The 18,976-nt window shown below is 44.9% G+C and overlaps 1 protein-coding gene and 1 pseudogene across 3 annotated transcripts in view; one reads left to right on the top strand and one right to left on the bottom strand.

Annotated features, from left to right (window-relative positions):
• Positions 1–18,976, top strand: part of ANTXR2 (ANTXR cell adhesion molecule 2) — a 236,625-nt gene that overhangs the window by 122,872 nt on the left and 94,777 nt on the right. For all 3 annotated transcript variants that reach the window (XM_088452105.1, XM_088452106.1, XM_088452104.1), the window contains one exon: positions 9,464–9,533. In XM_088452105.1, coding sequence (XP_088308231.1) covers positions 9,464–9,533 — 70 coding nt within the window. The remainder of the gene's footprint in view (positions 1–9,463; positions 9,534–18,976) is intronic.
• On the bottom strand, positions 17,265–17,384 carry LOC148538879 (5S ribosomal RNA; annotated as a pseudogene).

The raw sequence follows: 18,976 nt of genomic DNA, 5'->3' as shown, positions 1-18,976 counted from the left end.
ATTTCAGTTTCTGCTGCTGTTGCTTTAACTGCTTACTCATTGATATAAGATACTTTACAGTTACCTCGTTGTTACCCTTCAGGTCTTCCTGTGGACTTATAATCAAATGAGGTTGTCTACCGAACAGTATTTCAAATGGGGACAGATTCAGATTCTAGGAGTGGTCCTTATGCTATGTAGGACCAAAGGTACCGCTTCTGGCCAGCCTAGTCCAGTCTGTGCCATGATTTTACTTAACTTATTTTTAATAGTCCCGTTCATCCTCTCTACCTTGGCACTGGCTTGCGGTCGGTAGGGGGTATGAAGTCGGCTATTAATACCCATCAGCTTACACATATTTTGAAAAACATCACCTGTGAAATGAGTACCCCTATCACTCTCGATGATTTTAGGGATACCTTACCTGCATACAAATTCCTGAACTATTTTCTTGGCAGTAAATGCAGCAGTATTAGTGGCCGCTGGGTAGGCCTCAACCCAGTTAGAAAATACGTCAGTGCACACTAATACATACTTAAGGTTCCTGCAGGGTGGTAATTGGATGAAATCAATTTGTATCACCTGGAAAGGTCCATCAGTCGGGGAATGTGGGACGGTTCGGTAGGGATCGCTTTCCCTATGTTCTTTCTCAAGCAGGTCAGACAGGACATTGCTATCTTTTCTGCTTGTGAAGAAAAACCTGGTGCGCACCAGTATGCCCTCACCAACTTGCACATACCCTGTTTACCCAGATGAGTCAGGCCGTGTGCTGCCTCAGCCAGGCTGGCGTAATATGCCTTGGGGGCTACTGGCTTACCATGTCCGTCCCTCCAGAGCCCAGAGGACTCTTGCCCACATCCCTTGGACTTCCAAATGGATTTTTCCTGAATTGAACACAAATTTTGCATCTCAATTAATTTCAGCATATCAATTGTTTGGAATTACATAATTGTTTCAGTTGTAGAAAACATTTTTAACCCTGCTGCCCATTTAGCAGCTTCATCAGCTCTGTTGTTGCCCAGTGACACCGGGTCATCCTCACATGTATGGGCTTTGCATTTAATTACTGCCACCGCTTTGGGCAGTTGGATTGCTTCTAAAAGATGTTTTATGTGTCGGGAATGTGCAGCTGGTGTGCCGGCTGCTGTCATAAAATTTGTCAGACGCCATAGAGCCACGAAATCGTGCACCACCCTGAACGCGTACCTCGAGTCAGTGTAAATTAGCAGATTTACCTGCTGCTAATTCACACGCTCTAGTTAGTGCTACTAACTCTGCTACCTGGGCTGAGTGAGGAGGACCAAGAGGTTTAGCTTCTATGATGTCTGTGTCATTTACAACAGCATAACCTGTACATAATTCACCTGTGTCTGTTTGTCTATGACAACTCCCATCCGTATGAAAGGTCACATCCACATTCTCTAAAGTGTGTCATGTATGTCAGGTCTAGCAGTAAAGGTGATTCAGATATGTCATACAATCGTGCGTATCATTATGTCTGCCGAACTCACCTCCCGCCAGCAACTCCTCTCCTTCCACCCTTTGTACATCATGTTGTACATATGGTAGGTATGTTGCTGGATTCAGCGTACTGCAACGTTTAACAGTAATATTTGCAGGAGCGATTAGAGCTAGTTCCCATTTGGTGAACCTAGCCGAGGAGACGTGTCTGGTTTGAGCTGAGTTCAACAGAGCAGATACAGCATGGGGAGTGTAGACAATCATATCATGGCCCAATACTACGTCCTCACTTTTACTCACCAATAGAGCGGTAGCTGCTACACTTCTCAAACAGGTGGGAAGTGATCTTGCCACAGTGTCCAATTGGGCACTGTAGTATGCTACAGGCCTACTGGCATCACCATGTTTTTGTGTAAGGACACCTGCAGCACAACCATCGGCTTCCGTACAATACAAATCAAAAGGTTTTTCATAATCAGGTATTCCCAATGCAGGAGCTCTTGTCAGACTATCCTTAAGATTAAGGAAAGCCTGTTCTGATTCCTCTGTGTGTATGACACGATCGGGCTTTGAGGAAGAGACTAATTCCTGTAAAGGTAAGGCCAAAATAGAAAAACCTGGTATCCACATTCTACAGTATCCACACATTCCCAAGAAGGTACGAATTTACTGTTGATTCTGCGGCAGTGTCATGTTTTGTATGGCCTGGATTCTATCTGTTGTAAGATGTCGTAACCCCTGGGTTAGGCAGTGTCCCAAATATTTTACTCTGGATTGGCACGGCTGTAGTTTGTCCTTAGCCAGCTTGTGTCCTGTATGTGAAAGATGACATAACAAAAGTTTAGTATCATTCAAACATGACATAAACGAGTCAGAACATAGCAATAAATCATCCACATATTGTATTAGAACAGATCCATTGGCATGTTGAAAAGATTGTAAACAGTCGTGCAATGCCAGGGAGATGATACTGGGGCTATCTATGAAACCTTGGGGTAACCGTGTCCATGTGTATTGTAAACCTCTGTATGTAAATGCGAATAGATACTGATAGTCAGGATGGAGAGGCACAGAGAATAAAGCAGAACAGAGGTCAATGACAGTGAAATGAGTTGCATTTGGTGGGATCTGCATCAAAATGACAGCTGGATTTGGCACTACAGGGAATTGGCTCTCTACTACCTTATTAACACCTCTAAGGTCTTGTACCAGCCTATAACCCCTCCCACCACTCTTCTTCACCGGGAAGATGGGACTGTTGGCTACACTAACTGTACGAACTAAAATTCCCTGTTGCAATAATCGCTCAATTATTTTAAAAACCCCTAATTCTACCTCCTGTTTTAGTGGGTACTGGGGAATTTTTGGAGCTTGCCTTCCGCTTTTTAAATTTACCATTACTGGGCTTACGGTTGCCATTAATCCAGTGTCCTGTCCATCTTTAGTCCAGAGGGAGTCTGGAATTAGGGACAACATTTCATTTATCTAAGATGGATTTTCATTTAAACTTGTAGAGTGATACATTATCCTTTGCGGAGTGTCCAACATATCCCGCACCTCGTGTGCCACTCTCTCTGGGATGTCTAAAAATACACCATCAGGGGTGCAATATATGACACATCCCATCTTACATAATAAGTCTCTCCCCAGAAGGTTAGTAGGAGCCGCAGCAGCCAGGAGAAAAGAATGCCTGGTATGCAACGGCCCAATAGTAACCTCTGTGGACTTTGTTAAAGGATAATGTTCCACTTTACCTGTTACCCCCATTGTTGGTACTGTCTCGTTGGTCACCTGTAAATTAACGGGAGATTTTATCACTGACCTGGTCGCCCCTGTGTCTACAGGACAAGGATATTCAGTACCAGCTATATCAACCATCATGACCGGTTCTTCCCTAGTACTTCCCATTAACCTGACTATCTGTAGACTACAGGTATGACCTGACCCCTAGCGTTGGCTACCATTCTCCAATAAAGCATTTACGGCTACAATTGGAACTGGTGCCTGCTGAACATTTGCTGGCCTCTGTGCATATCCCTTATGGGGATATCCAGGTCTTCCCTGATGTGGGGCCCCTACTCTTTTTACTGTACAGTTTCTACTTAAGTGTCCTGGTTGTTTACAGTTAAAACATGTTCGTGTATCAGGTGAAGACATGTGGTGCTGTGAGGTTTGCGCAGAGGGTAAAGGTGGTGGATATGGGTAAGGATAGGGAGGGTAAGGGTATTGTGGGGGATAAGAAGTTGGTGGGTAGTATGGGACCTGTGGTTGCATCGGGTTAGTGGGATAGAGTTGTGTTTGTTGTTGCGTGGGGTCAGTGAGAGCACATACTTGTTTAGAAGTGAGTGTGTGTGCAAGTGCAAGTGTGTCTGTTGGCTGTGATGTTACCATCATTCCCTCCAGAGCTTGTATACTGACAGCCAATAGTTTTTCGCTCTGGGCCTCTCTCTTCTTGGAGATGTTTTTATCATGATCGATGGCGGTTTCTATGAGGGTATCTATTGTGAGTCCCCGCCAGCCAGGCTGTGAGGTCTGAACCCGGGTTTTTAAACTCTCCTTCAGACCTTCCACGAGTATCGTGACTATCATTCCCCTGTGGTGAGTGCTATCTTTAATATCTTCTATCCCAGTGTACTGGGTGATAGCCTGCAGAGCCCGGTCGAAATTATCTTCTGCAGATTCACTCTCCTTCTGCTTAATGGTGAAAATTTTGTTCCAGTTAACTACTACTGGAAAATATATACCCAATTGAGTTACAATGCGGGAAATGTTACCTTGGTTTACTTGGTCTGTTAAGGGAACGTCACCATCCAATACACAATCCGTGCTAAATTTTGTCACGTCGGTATTGCGTGGTAGACAGGCCCTTAACACCACACGCCAATCTTTATTAGTGGGTTCATGTGAACTACCCAAATTTCTCAAAAATCTTTGACATTTGGCTAATTCCTTTTTGGGATCGGGGAAATCATTTATGATGGAATTTAGTTCTGCTCTTGTCCAAGGACAATGCATCACTACTTCCCTCGTGGGCACTATACCGTTTGCATCTGCATTTCCATTTGGAACAGTTATTGTCCGAATGGGATGCAGACCGGTAGCCCTGCTACCTTTGACCTGATTACCTGGCTGGGGGTTTAGTCTGCTGCTGCTACGTATGGTATGAACATCTTCCTCTATGGGTGCAGAGGGCATTAACACTTCCCTTGCTGTTACCGATGGAGATGGCGGCACCACTCGTGATTGTGGTGATGCAGCATCTATCATCTGCACAGCATGGGAAATGGCAGACATTACAATAGGCTCATCATCCACATCATGAATATTTTCTTTATAGTTGCTTAAGAGAGGGTACAAGTTGCTTGTTACATTTTTATGGGTATTTTTGGTAACTGTACTAGCACCTCCATCCACATAAGGTGGGGGAGGTGAGCGTGAACTGCTGGCAATACTCTCCACTACGCTACCTTGCACGTGCGCGCCATTTTGCGGCTCGCCCGTATTGCAATTCAGCATCACGGATGTATTTTCTGGCAATGTGCTCGCGATGCTAGTTTGCGTTGTTTGCACATTTTTAAGCCATGCATCCCCCTCATGCTGCCACAGTTTTAAACATTCAAAATATTTAACTTTTTTCTCTCGGGAGCGCATCAGACTGATGTGATCCCGGACATTATCTAACACATTTTTATCAAAACTACCAATTCTGGGAAACGGTCTAACACTCTTTTTCATCATTTTAAACCATACATCACAATACCTTATCGCATAAGTACTGTACTTAGTATGCATAATACGACAAGCCGATCCGATTGGCGCCTCCATTAGCAGCACATCGTTGTCTAACATCTCTACTGTTTGCATGGCTCCCATTCTGAGACAACTCCTACACTTTTCAATAAAGATTTAAACTGGTGAAAGACAATCAAGATACTTCCACTTACCTGTGGACGATTTAAGTCGGCGGCGCCCACACACCTGGATAAGATTTGAAAAAGGCAACTTCCACACCCGGATAAGATTTAGTAAGGCAACTTCCACACCTATGGAAGTTTATATGTCGGCCACTTCCACGCACCTCTCTACAACAAAGACAACATGTACACCTGCTACTGTGTATAGAACGGTAAAGCTGCTTACCGAGCGACTAGCACTTAGCCCTTAAAGGTCATACGGTACCTTTAACTGTAGGGAAAAAGTTACCCCTACCAACAAAACACTCACTGTTGCACACTTTTTCCTGCGCTGAAAAATACATGTTAACCCAGATATTGGTAATAATTGAAAAATGGAAACCTCAACGGCTTTATCCAAAACACGTGGCAGCACAACGGGAAGTACGTTTACGCTATTGTGCGACCAGTCGCATACACAATAATGCGACTACCACCCAACCGTATGACAACCTTTAGCTGCGTACACAAAAGTGTGTCTTTGCTGTGCTCAAACCTGCGACTTAGCCGCGTACTTAATACTGCGGCACCCCTTTAAACTTAAGGTTCTATCAACAGAGGAAAACAAACTTTTTCCTCTCTTGTCCCTGGATTCTAGTCAGCTTCCTTGATTCACACGGAGACGGATAGCGATCTTTCAGCACAAAGCGGTTGCAGGCAAACCCTGCATGTGGCCACTACACCCTTTGCTGAAATATCTATAGCCGTATGTACCGTGTGAGCAGGTAAGTGACTTCACTACGAGCCCCCAACTAACGATACTGGATCAGAACCTCTATACACACCTTCCTATACCTTCTAATATCCTGCCTATACCTTCTAATATCCTGCCTATACCATCTAATGATAACGCTAATTTGCATATGCAGTCTACAGTAAATAAAGACTTAGACCTGGAATCTGTGGTTCCAAAGCACAAGTATTATTCAAGTAAAAGTTTAGACAGTTGCACGCAATTGATCCAGACACAATTTAGGCGCAAAAGAAATTATACAGACCCAAGTACAGTATACATACGCAGCGCTTCTGGTACCAGGTGCTAGGCATCAGCAAGAAACCCCTTGTCTATCAGCATTTGGCACAAAGACTAAAACCCAGTGTTGGAGCACACATATTTATACCCCCAGGAATAGGTAAAACAATAGAAACATTTGTTGCTGATGCTATTGGTTCCCAAGGGGGGTCCATCTGTTAAGGAGCATTTAACAGGCTGGTTCAAATAGACTCTCCCTGCCTCTAACAGCTGGGGGTCTCTCCCTTCCCACCCCCTGTAACATCCTAACAGTTAATACATTTTGTTGCTTGAAGTCTCTGCGATCCATAACTCGAGAATGCATGATGCGATCTCCCCACCGATTACACCGGAATAATGTGGAAAGGGTACACATCAGTACAAAACCAAACACGGCTTTCTTAGCATGTATAAAACCTTAGTTACCAAATATCTTTATTTCACAGCATTTATATTAACCGAACAAACTTAAATCTTATATCTTAAAGCTAATGGAATCTTGTAAGTGAATATGTAATGTGTGAGTGTACGGGGTTTGATATGAAAACGCTAGTTAACTTGGTGCGGATGCAAGTGCATTTAGCTACTAAACGGTGTTTTCATTCGGGGTCTTGTGCATTCGCTAATATGCGACTAGTTAACAGCGCTATTATGCGTATTATCGTGTATATGAGAAATGATGGGAGATGCAACCGCATGGTACTAATAGTATTATCGCCACATGTACTAAAATGTGAGTTTATCTAAAATGGCGCTTAGGCAGCCATTTGCAAAATGGCGTCTTGCAGTCTCATTTTCAAGATGGCGTCTTGCTGCCAATCGCAAGATGGCGTCGCCGCGATTCAATTTTAAACTGAACTTGTCTCAGCCAATTACTCAGCTTCGACACAGTGCAGAGCAGGGGGCAGGATGTTAGTAGTAATGCAGAGAAGGGCGCTGGATATTAGTAATAGTGGAAAGCAGGGGTCTATGGGACAGGATGGGAATAGCAGTGGGAAGCAAGGGACAGGATAGGAGTAGCAGTGGGAGGCAAGGGGCAGGATGGGAGTAGCAGTGGGAGGCAGGGGGCAGGATGGGAGTAACCGTGGGAGATGGGGCAGGATAGGAGTAGCAGTGGGAGGCAGGGGGCAGGAAGGGAGTAGCAGTGGGAGGCAGGGGGCAGAATGGGAGTAGCAGTGGGAGGCAGGGGGCAGGATGGGAGTAGCAGTGGAAGGCAGGGGGCAGAATGGGAGTGGCAGTGGGAGGCAGGGGGCAGAATAGGAGTAGCAGTGGGAGATGGGGCAGGACAGGAGTAGCAGTGGAAGGCAGGGTGGGAGGCAGGGGGCAGGATGGGAGTAGTAGTGGGAGATGGGGCAGGATAGGAGTAGCATTGGGAGGCAGGGGGCAGGATGGGAGTAGCATTGGGAGGCAAGGGACAGGATGGGAGTAGCAGTGGGAGGCAGGGGACAGGATGGGAGTAGCAGTGGGAGGCAAGGGGCAGGATGGGAGTAGAAGTGGGAGGCAGGGGGCAGGATGGGAGTAACCGTGGGAGATGGGGCAGGATAGGAGTAGCAGGGGGAGTCAGGGGGCAGGATGGGAGTGGCAGTGGGAGGCAGGGGGCAGGTTGGGAGTAGCAGTGGGAGATGGGGCAGGATAGGAGGAGCAGTGGTAGGCAGGGGGCAGGATGAGAGTAGTGGTGGGAAGCAGAGGACAGGATTGGAGTGGAAGGACTCGCTGGGAAGAAGTCACAGTAAGCTGAAGCATCTCCTCTGCCATGGGGGTCACCTCGTCTCTGCAGCTCCCAGGTCCCGGCCGCTGGTGCTAACTGCAGCAGCCTCACACAGAACAGACAGCGGAATGTGACGAGAAATCAGCACCCAGCAGGTCCTGCTCTTCCTACTTCCATCCACATCGCAGCATACCAGCACCTATCCCGGCCCTCTCGTCCCCCTCTGCTCTCTGCATGGTTCAGCAGACCTCCAGACAGCAGCTCTAGGGTACTGCGCAACCCATTCCATAGAGACAAGGGGGTGGGCAGGCAGTGGAGGCTGTGGGTGGGGGACACTGCATATAACAGTTTCTAGGTTGCGTTCCACAGGGGAACGCAAATCCCAGGAGCGAGGCTGCTGGCACTGGCTGACATATGAATCGGCCTGTGCCGTGCAGAATGTACTATGCAGTGGCATAGCAATGGGCACCGCGCCGCCCCCCCATAATTCTCTGTAAAGCGCTATGTAATATCTGTGCACTGTTTAAATAACTTTATAAATAAAGTTATTACTTTCATTACAATTGTTATTAACTGTAGTTGTAAAAATATACTAATCATACACAGAGGTCAGATGTAACTCAATATGTGTGCAGCTCAGGGGGCATGATTAACTCATGACTGTACTGTAGGTTTGTACATTGATTATCCCTGACTGCCATCAAAGGGGCCCATTTATTAAGGATCGCATTTTGCAATGCGATCAGGGCATGCAGTATCGCCCATGATCGCATTGCAAAATGCGATCATACCGACCGAATGTATGACCCGGCACATGCATGGAGACGGGCTCCGAAAAGAGCCCGTCCCTGTGATGTGGCCGGAGCGCATTCCGGGGTGCTGCGCATGCGCAGTCCCGCGGACTGCACATGAGCGGCGCCCATTGCCGGCGGAGGGATCTGGAAGATCCCTCCGCCGGCTCAAATGCGGTAAGTGCCCATAGGACACAGCGGCTAACGCTATCTGCAGATGGCGTTAGCTGCTGGGGTCAATATCGGGAATGCAAAGCATTCCCGATTTTGATACATTTGGCAGCATCGCATCCCCCATAGAAACCTATGGGGGAGGCTGCTGCCGGCGGCAATGGAGGGATCGCAGCAGGTATCGTGCCATGCTAAATTACTGTATAACACACAAATGCACTTGCTTCCAGCTCAAAACTCAAAATCAGGCCCATATTACATTATCCTAGATGAAAGTTTTGAGAGGGGATAATGAATAATCTATTAAATGAGGACAAAGTAGTTGACATTATTAACTTTTTACATGTGTTTATCTGGCAGTAATAATTTCATATAATTCTTTCTGCAGATGTACCACCAATTACAGTGGAATCTACAAGTATTATTTGCCCAACCTCAGTACTTCATCAAGTTGGACAGTAAGTACAGTATTATTTACTAAATTAATTACAGGTTGACTCTCCCATATCCAAATATTACGAAATACTGAATTATTTTAGCATGACTGAGATAGTGAAACCTTTGTTTTTTGATGGTTCATGTACACAAACTTTGTTTAAGGCACAAAATTATTAAAAATATTGTATAAAATGACCTACAGGATGTGTGTATACGGTGTATATAATACATAAATGCATTCTGTGTTTAGATTTGGGTCCCATTCAAGATATCTCATTATGGTATGCAAATGTTCCAAAATACAGAATATTCCAATATCCAAAATACCCCTGGTCCCAAGCATTTTGGATATGGGAGACTCAACCTGTACCAGAAAGAAAGATATATAATTACCAGAAGCAGGGGACACAACAAGGGGGATACTGATTACCAAGCCCGGGCTTGTTGGAGGGGCCTGGCTGGGGCACAGGTCAGCTGCTGGGGGGAGGGGACAAATGTCCTCCTTTGCAACGCACAGTGACGCATAGTCTTTTTTCTGTTTTTTTTTTTGAGGCAATGTGGCCACACCCCCTGGATTTGGTCACACCCCCAGTACCCAGGCTCCATTCAGCTCTCTGCAGTCCTGACTGTACAGATGTGTCCACACACTATACATCTAACTTCCTTGCGCATTAAACAGCACTTCTAGTCGTGCCATGCCGTGGCATGACTCGGTAGCGCTGAGCGTCATTTTGTGCGACTTTTCACCTTCATATACTTTTTATTCACGAAGCGATGCGAATAGTAAGCACAAGCAGTTTCTTCTGACTAATATGCTACGTGGCATACCTTTATTCTGTGTGACTGTGGGTGTATCTGCATGCGAAATGCTACATTACAGTGTCACAGCCGCTGACACTAAAACATAGTGTTTCCCATGCAGATATACTTTATTGTACCTGTTGTAAGATATATATATATCAGTGGCGTTACTAGGGTCTTCGGAGCCCAGGACAAGAAGAAGAACGCCCCCCCCCACCCACGAATAGACAAAGACAATTTTTGCGTGTCGTTGGCGCACTGTAAGAAATGGGCGTGGTCTAATAACAGAGGGACGTGACCTCTTAAAATGGGGTGTGCAAATATGACATGCCACCCATTTCTCGTCACTCTGGGAACATTCCTTTACATTCTATATGCACCTTCCCTATATGGTGGTTTCTCAAAATGTGGAACTTCTGAAGAAATGTATCCTTCATGGGACGAACGGCGTCTTCAGTCGATATTCATTATTCATGTAGGTCACATCGGCCGGAAGATGCCTGTTTGTGTAGGATTATTAAAAAGGTCATCATCATACAACAACGGTTCACCCAGATGTCTGCCCCTGTGTAACTTCCTAACCCCCTGCGTCTCTCAGCCACACCATCTGCCCCTGCGTCGGCTCTCAGAACACCATCGTTTCCCCCTCCTGTGTTGGCCCCCCCACGTCATCTCTCGGTATTTGTACCCTGACGTCATCAATTACTGTCCAAAGTCATTCCCTAATATCCACGTGGCCATAGAGTGAGAATAAAAACCTGTGGCGAGCGAACAAATTTCTTCTTTTTGTGGACTGTATGGACATGGTACTGTACTTCCACTGACACAGATACATTGTATTGTATTGTATTTATTGTTGTCATCAGCAAAACAAGTTTGACAGACAAAATTACATTGCACAGAAACACGCTAAAAAACAGTGAATAGCAATCCATAGTAAAGGTTATCACAGACAGTTACATGAAATTAAATTAACTGTGAAATACATTCATAGCATTCAGCATGCGCACAGCAGATGGAAGAAATCTAACCCTCAAGCGACTCGTACGTGCCCGAAGTACTCTGAATCGCTTTAAAGACAGGAGCTTATCAAAAAATTCATGAAATGGATGGCTTGGATCCGATATGATACCCTTGGTTCTCTTTAGAACCCTAAGCCCATAAACATCATGTATAGTTGGCAACTGCACGCCAATGATTTTGCTGGCAGTCTTAACAACCCGTTCCAGTGCAGTCCTTTCACTCGCTGTGCAGTTGCCATACCAGATAATAATACCAAACATCAGAATTCTCTCAATTGAGCATCTGTAAAAGTTTAACATGGTTACTTTACTAACTCCCGAAGCCCTCAAACGTCTTAGGAAAAACAAGCGCTGTTGCGCCTTTTTAATTAGGGACAGTGGCCCTCATTCAGAGCCACTCGCTAGCGGCAGTACGCTCGTTCCGAGCGATGTTCGCACATCTGCGCATGCGTACGGATCGTTATACGCATGCGCGAACCAGTCAGTGCGGCCGAAATTCATGTGCTCGCAATATAGCGAATGCCTGCTATTTTGAGTGACAGAATGAGGCGTATGTGGGTGGTAACAGGGGAAGGTGCTTGAAAACGGGGAGTGGAGATCAGAACGCAGGCGTGCTTAAAGGTCAAAACGGGCGTTTTATGGTGTGCATAATTAATACAGCAGCGTCATTGACCACGTCACTGGGTTATTTTATAGCCAGAACTGCTCGCAAGATTGTGGTTGCAAAAACCAACCACAAGAATAGCGAGCAGTTCATACGCTGGTCGATGTACTCGATTAATCTAATAAATAGCGGACATGACGTATGGTGCGAGCGGCCAGGGGGCGTTTTTAACAAATAAACGAGCGTATGTTTTGCTCGCTCGTTCAGACTTAGAGGTGTGAACAGACTGCAATTTGCGAACGGATCATTTGAATAGCCACCCCTTGTTTTTGAACGAACGACCGAAAATAGCGAACGGCTCTGAATCAGGCCCAGTGTTTTTAAAGACCATGTCAAATTTGCCGCAACCTGGATACCCAAAAATTTAAAAGACTCAACTGTATCAACATCCTGATTGCTAATAGACACTGGCAATTTCTGCTCTAAACATCTCCTCCGAAAATCAATTACCAGTTCTTTTGTCTTATCACCATGTAGGAGCAAGTGATTTTCACCACTCCAAGAAACCAAATCTTTGATCTCTTTCCTATAATGGGACTCATCATTCCCGCTAATTAACCCAACGACTGCAATATCGTCAGCAAATTTGATGATTTTCACGGAATCAGAAGTCGACACGCAGTCGTGGGTAAATAGCGAGTATAATAGGGGGCTGAGAACACAACCCTGGGGAACACCAGTCTTAATCAACACTTCCCCCGACACAGCACCTCCAATTCTAACTACTTGTGATCTATCAGTTAAAAAATTTAAAACCCAGTTACAAATAAACCCATTTAACCCCAAGTCAGACAACTTAGATGTTAGTGAGAGTTAAAAGCAGAACTAAAATCAACAAAGAGTATCCAAACATAAGAATCCCTCGCTTCCAAATGAGCTAAAATAAAGTGAAGTGCTGTAAGTACCGCATCATCAGTGCAACGATTTTTCCTATATGCAAACTGAAAAGGATCAAAATCTGCTGGGAAAAAAGATTGAATATGTCCTAATACCAGCCTTTCAAAGCATTTCATTATCAATGAAGTTAGTGCAATTGGGCGATAATCATTAAGGCATTTACTACCCCCTTTTTAGGAACTGGAACAATGTTTGCCTTCTTAAAACATCTTGGCACTACACAATTAAAAAGGGACAAATTAAATAAAACCGTTAATATCCAACCTAACTAGTCTGCACATCCCTTGAGGACTTTACCACTAATCCCATCCAGGCCGGCTGATTTACACAAATCAACCCGACGTAGACAATTAATCACATCATACTCCTCCAACATAAGAGGGGACTCCCCCACCCGGGGAATGTGGGGCGTAACAGAGAAACTATTCTCTTGATCAAACCTAGAGTAAAACAGGTTCAAATCTTCAGCTAATAGATTATTATCATTGCTAATCACATCCTTTTTTATTTTACAACCAGTAATATCCTGGATCATCTGCCACAGGCTTCTCGGATTCCTGTTTTCATAACTTCTAGCTTCAATCTTTGCGGAGTAACTAATTTTAGCCCTCCTAATACCTTTCCGCAACTCACACCTGGAAGATTTCAACATTTCTAAATCACCAGATTTGAACGTACACTGACACAGATGCATACAGACACACACTGACACAGATACACATACATTGATACAGATACACACACTGACTCAAACGCATACAGACACACACTGACACAGATACACACACACTGACACAGACGCATACAGACACACACTGACACAGATACATTCACTGACACAGATGCATATAGACACACACTGACACAGATACACACACTGACATAGCCGTATACAGACACACACTGACACACACACACTGACCAGATACACACACTGACACAGACGCATACAGACATGCAGTGACACAGATACACACAGACACACACTGACACAGATACACACACTGACACAGACGCATACAGACACACACTGAGACAAACACACACTGATACACACTGACACAGACGCATACAGACACAGATGCACACACACTGACACAGACGCATATAGACACACATTGACACAGATACACACACACACACTGACACAGATACACACACTGACACAGACGCATACAGGCACACACTGACACAGATACACACACACTGACACAGACGCATACAGGCACACACTGACACAGACACACACACTGACACAGATACACACGCTGACACACACAAACACAGATACACACGCTAACACAGATGCATACAGACACACACTGACACAGACACACACAGACACATACACACTGACACAGATAGAAACACTGACACAGACACAGAAACACACTGACACAGATACACACACACTGACACAGATACACACACGCTGATACTGATGCACACACAATGACACACATACACTCACTCTACCAAAGATGCACCCACGCTGACACAGATACATACACGCTGACACAGATGCACACACGCTGACTCACATAGACCCACTCTGCCAATGATTCATCCATGCTAACACATAAACACACAATGACACAGCACGCTGACACAGATGCACACACGCTGACACACATACACCCATTCTGCCAAAGATGCACCCACGCTGACACAGATACATACACGCTGACACAGATGCACACACGCTGACTCACATAGACCCACTCTGCCAATGATTCATCCACGCTAACACATAAACACACAATGACACAGCACGCTGACACAGATGCACACACGCTGACACAGATACATACACGCTGACACAGATGCACACACGCTGACTCACATAGACCCACTCTGCCAATGATTCATCCACGCTAACACATAAACACACAATGACACAGCACGCTGACACAGATGCACACACGCTGACACACATACACCGACTCTGCCAAAGATGCACCCACGCTGACACAGATACATACATGCTGACACATACACACACAATGACACAGACACGCTGACACAGATGCACACACATACACCCACTCTGCGAAAGATGCACCCACGCTGACATATACACACACAATGACACAGACACGCTGACACAGATGCACACACGCTGACCCACATACACCCACTCTGCCAAAGATGCACCCACGCTGACACATACACACACACATGCTGACACAGATACATACATGCTGACACAGAGACACACATGCTGACACAGATACACACACGCTGACACAGATACACACATGCTGACACAGATACACACACGCTGACACAGATACACACACGCTGACACAGATGCACACGCGCTGACACAGAGACACACGCTGACACATACAGAAACACGCTGACACAGATACATACACTCTGACACATACATACACATGCTGACACAGATACATACACGCTGACTCAGATACTTACACGATGGCACAGATACACACACACGCTTACACAGATACACGCACACTGACACATATACACACACATGCTGACACATACACACACACGCTGACACATACATACACACGCTGACACAGATACATACACGCTGACACATACTTACACATGCTGACACAGATACATACATGCTGACACAGATACACACACGCAGACACAGATACACACGCTGACACATACATACACACGCTGACACATACACACACACGCTGACACAGATACACACATGCTGACACATACATACACACTGATACGGATATATACACGCTGACACATACACACACGCTGATACAGATACACATGCTGACACATACATACACACGCTGACACAGATACACACACCCTGACACAGCCTAGTACACAGACACATACACCTCTTCCAAATGCAGCGAGCCTGAGCCAAATAAATACAACAGATGCAAATGTCATCCCCTCAGCCGATCCTCCACGCAGCTTCCACTCCTCCACCCGCCGGCCGGTACCTTCCACTCCTCCACCTGCCCACCGGCACCACACACTAATACTCACCTGCGGTGCAGCTCCAGAGCACTGGGGTAGGAGAACTCACTATCTGACAGATGTCACCAGGCGCCGGCGGCAGCTCTCAGGATCACCATGCAGAATGGTAGGACTGCCTTGGAGAGGCTGTGCGCTTCTGCTGCAGCTCCCCCTACAGTCAGCACCAGCAGGCCGAGTCTTTCACTACACTGTACAGTAGATCTCATCGTTCTAAGCGCTATGGTGCGGGAGGAGTGGGGAGCAGGCGTTGCGGATACAATGCCCTGGTTGGCAGCGCCCCCCTCTGCTTGGCCTGCCATGGCGCCCAGGGCACAAGCCCCGGTCGACCCTTAGTTACGCCACTGATATATATATATATACACTATATATATATATATATATATATATTATATATACACATATATATATATATATATATATATATATATATATAAAGTCACTGAAGCCGGCACTCCACAAGAAACAAAAGATACTTGCCAAGGTGCCATCCGAGGTAGGGGAGACTTGATGTGTAGAAATTAAGGAAACAGTGACACTCACGGGACTAAGTAAAAAAAGACTCAGATACACAAGTGGTGTATGTGATTCGACGTTTCAGTCGGTGAGGACTTTTATCAAGAACATAGAAAGGATATAAAGTACAAACCTTTATAGGACTGTGTTAGTGTGGTGAAGTGCTGCGGGCACCCATCTTGCCAGTCGCCGAGTGGATGTCATCATCAGCGTGCGGCCGAACCATCATAGTGTACGTGGTGACGCTGTATACGATGACACACACTTTCCGGCGTCAGCTGCAAGTCAATGGGCGGGGTTATGTAAATTATATCCATTGAAACGATGTGTAACATCAATAAAAGCTGAAGTGTGCTGAGATAAATATCATAATAAATAGCAATGTAACGAGTGCATCCAAATGAATAAACAGGATGCCAGCAATGGTAAAAATTAACAAACATACACATGAATGAGCAAATACATACGTGCTGGACAGAAACAACATATATAGCATATAAACTGCAATCGTCATTATGTAGTAAGTAATAAAAAAGACTGTGCGGCATATTATAAGATAAGATGATGCAATGAGCTAGCAACCAGAAAGCGAATGGACATGTGAGATAAGACATATATGTTAGAGTAGACATAACTATGCAATGTGCTGGTACCTCATAAATCAAGGGACATGTCTACTAAAGAAGGAAAACCTAAAGCAGGTTAATAGATATACCTAGATTTAAGAAAATCCAAACCTGGAGTCAGCAGGAAAAATTGCCTAAGATGTACTGAGGACAATACCACGTTAAGGGTAGACAAGATCACAGTAACCACATAAGGTCAGATGACGAGAGAGATGGGAAAAGTCCAAAACTGAATTTGATTTGCAAAACCTGGTATTCCAAGGGAGTCACCCACCCAAGTACTAACCAGGCCAAACACTGATTAGCTTCCAAGATCAGACGAGATCGGGCTTATCCAGTGTGAGTATGTTAGTAAACCTTAAAGAGGAAGAATAACCAACAACCTCTCCCACAATCATAACCTCTTAAGTAGGTCACAGATCACTACTTCTTGGTGGTAACTTGATCCAAAAACAAGAAAGGCATAGAACAGTAAAATGTATCCACCTGAAAATAGGACAATAAAAATGAGCACAATGTTGTGAGGTGCTGACTATAATAGTTAAGCACCAATGTGAAAGACAAAGATCAAAATGCACATAAATCAAAGTATGAAGAATGTACATAAGACTGGTCCTGTAAAGAAATGATAAATAAGCAAACAAATAAGAGGTCAAGGTGAAGAGTCTGCTTTAGAGGAAACAGGCAAATGATTATGTCTCATTAAGACCCAAAGGTGCAACAGTGTTCATATTATGGATCCAACGTGGCTCCAACTGTAATAAACGTTTATCTCTGTCACCACCTCTTTTCATTGTCGGCACGTGATCGATAATCTTGTGTCGTGCTACGGGCTGGTCATTGTCTTTTCCTTCAAGTGCTTGTCTTATGGCGGTGCGGTGTTGCGCCATACTTATACTCATCGGGAAACTGCACACAAAGGGGGTGATATTCAAATGTTTTTGGGTGCCCATGCATATTGCGCATGTCGCGTCCAAATAGACAGGGTTTAGCTGCGGAAACGGGTAAACTTGTCTAAAGTCCTGCTTTGAGCACCTAAACTACCATTTGGGCGGCCAAAGTGCAGACTTATCGCACATTTCTGCTTGCTTGCAGCTCCTGCAGCTGTACGTGCCCAAACAGAGCAACAATTGATCTGCCTTGTTGGGCTCCCAGCACCATCACCCGCGGGCAGAAACAAATTGATCTCCCCCACTGTATAATAGTATAATGGTGCAGTTTATACACAAAGTTTAAATTGTGTCATTGATGGAAACTTAACACAATGGTGAATATATCAGGCACATTGACCTAGGCAAGCTGAGCTCTAAATCTCACAATAAGAGTACTTATAATAATAATTCAGTTTGGCAGCCAGGCAGACACATTTGTAGCCATATACAGTTGTGAAAAAGGGAATAAAGAATATTCATATGTAAAAGAGGGTCTAACTTTAAGGTGATCTATAACAAGAAACAGTATAATATTGAGAAGTTATGAAAATAGAGTGCCAACACCATTGAAAAAATCTTGAAAAGATTAAATCCCAAACATATTCTTGTAATATCATGTAAGTTCTGTATGGTGACTGGTGGTGGTCTGACGTAACAGGAGCAATCAGGAAAAAGGATTAGCTGTGTTTAGGATATTACTGTTATGCCTTCAGAATTCCTGGCGAGAACTGATTAAAAAGACCAAGATAAAAACTAGGAATGACTGTCATGCAAGATAACTAATGTTTACTATGTTTGCTTAATTAAGTCTTGGCTAAGGATTGAAACACATTAAGTAGCTAGTAGTTAGTGCATGTTGAAAATAAACACATCTGGTCCCGCACCGAGTGAGGGCTCTGTCTGTGTGGGGGACAGATGTGGCGATCATTTACCCTGCTCTCTGCATTTAAATAATTAACCACACACAAGAGGAACTGTCTTAAACAGACTGCCTCTTAGCCAGCTAAATGTTCTCAG

The sequence above is a fragment of the Taudactylus pleione genome, unplaced genomic scaffold, assembly GCF_031769625.1.
Source record: "Taudactylus pleione unplaced genomic scaffold, aTauple2 ptg000033l, whole genome shotgun sequence".
Classification (NCBI taxonomy): Eukaryota; Metazoa; Chordata; class Amphibia; order Anura; family Myobatrachidae; genus Taudactylus; species Taudactylus pleione.
This window is presented reverse-complemented; position numbering and strand designations above follow the sequence as displayed.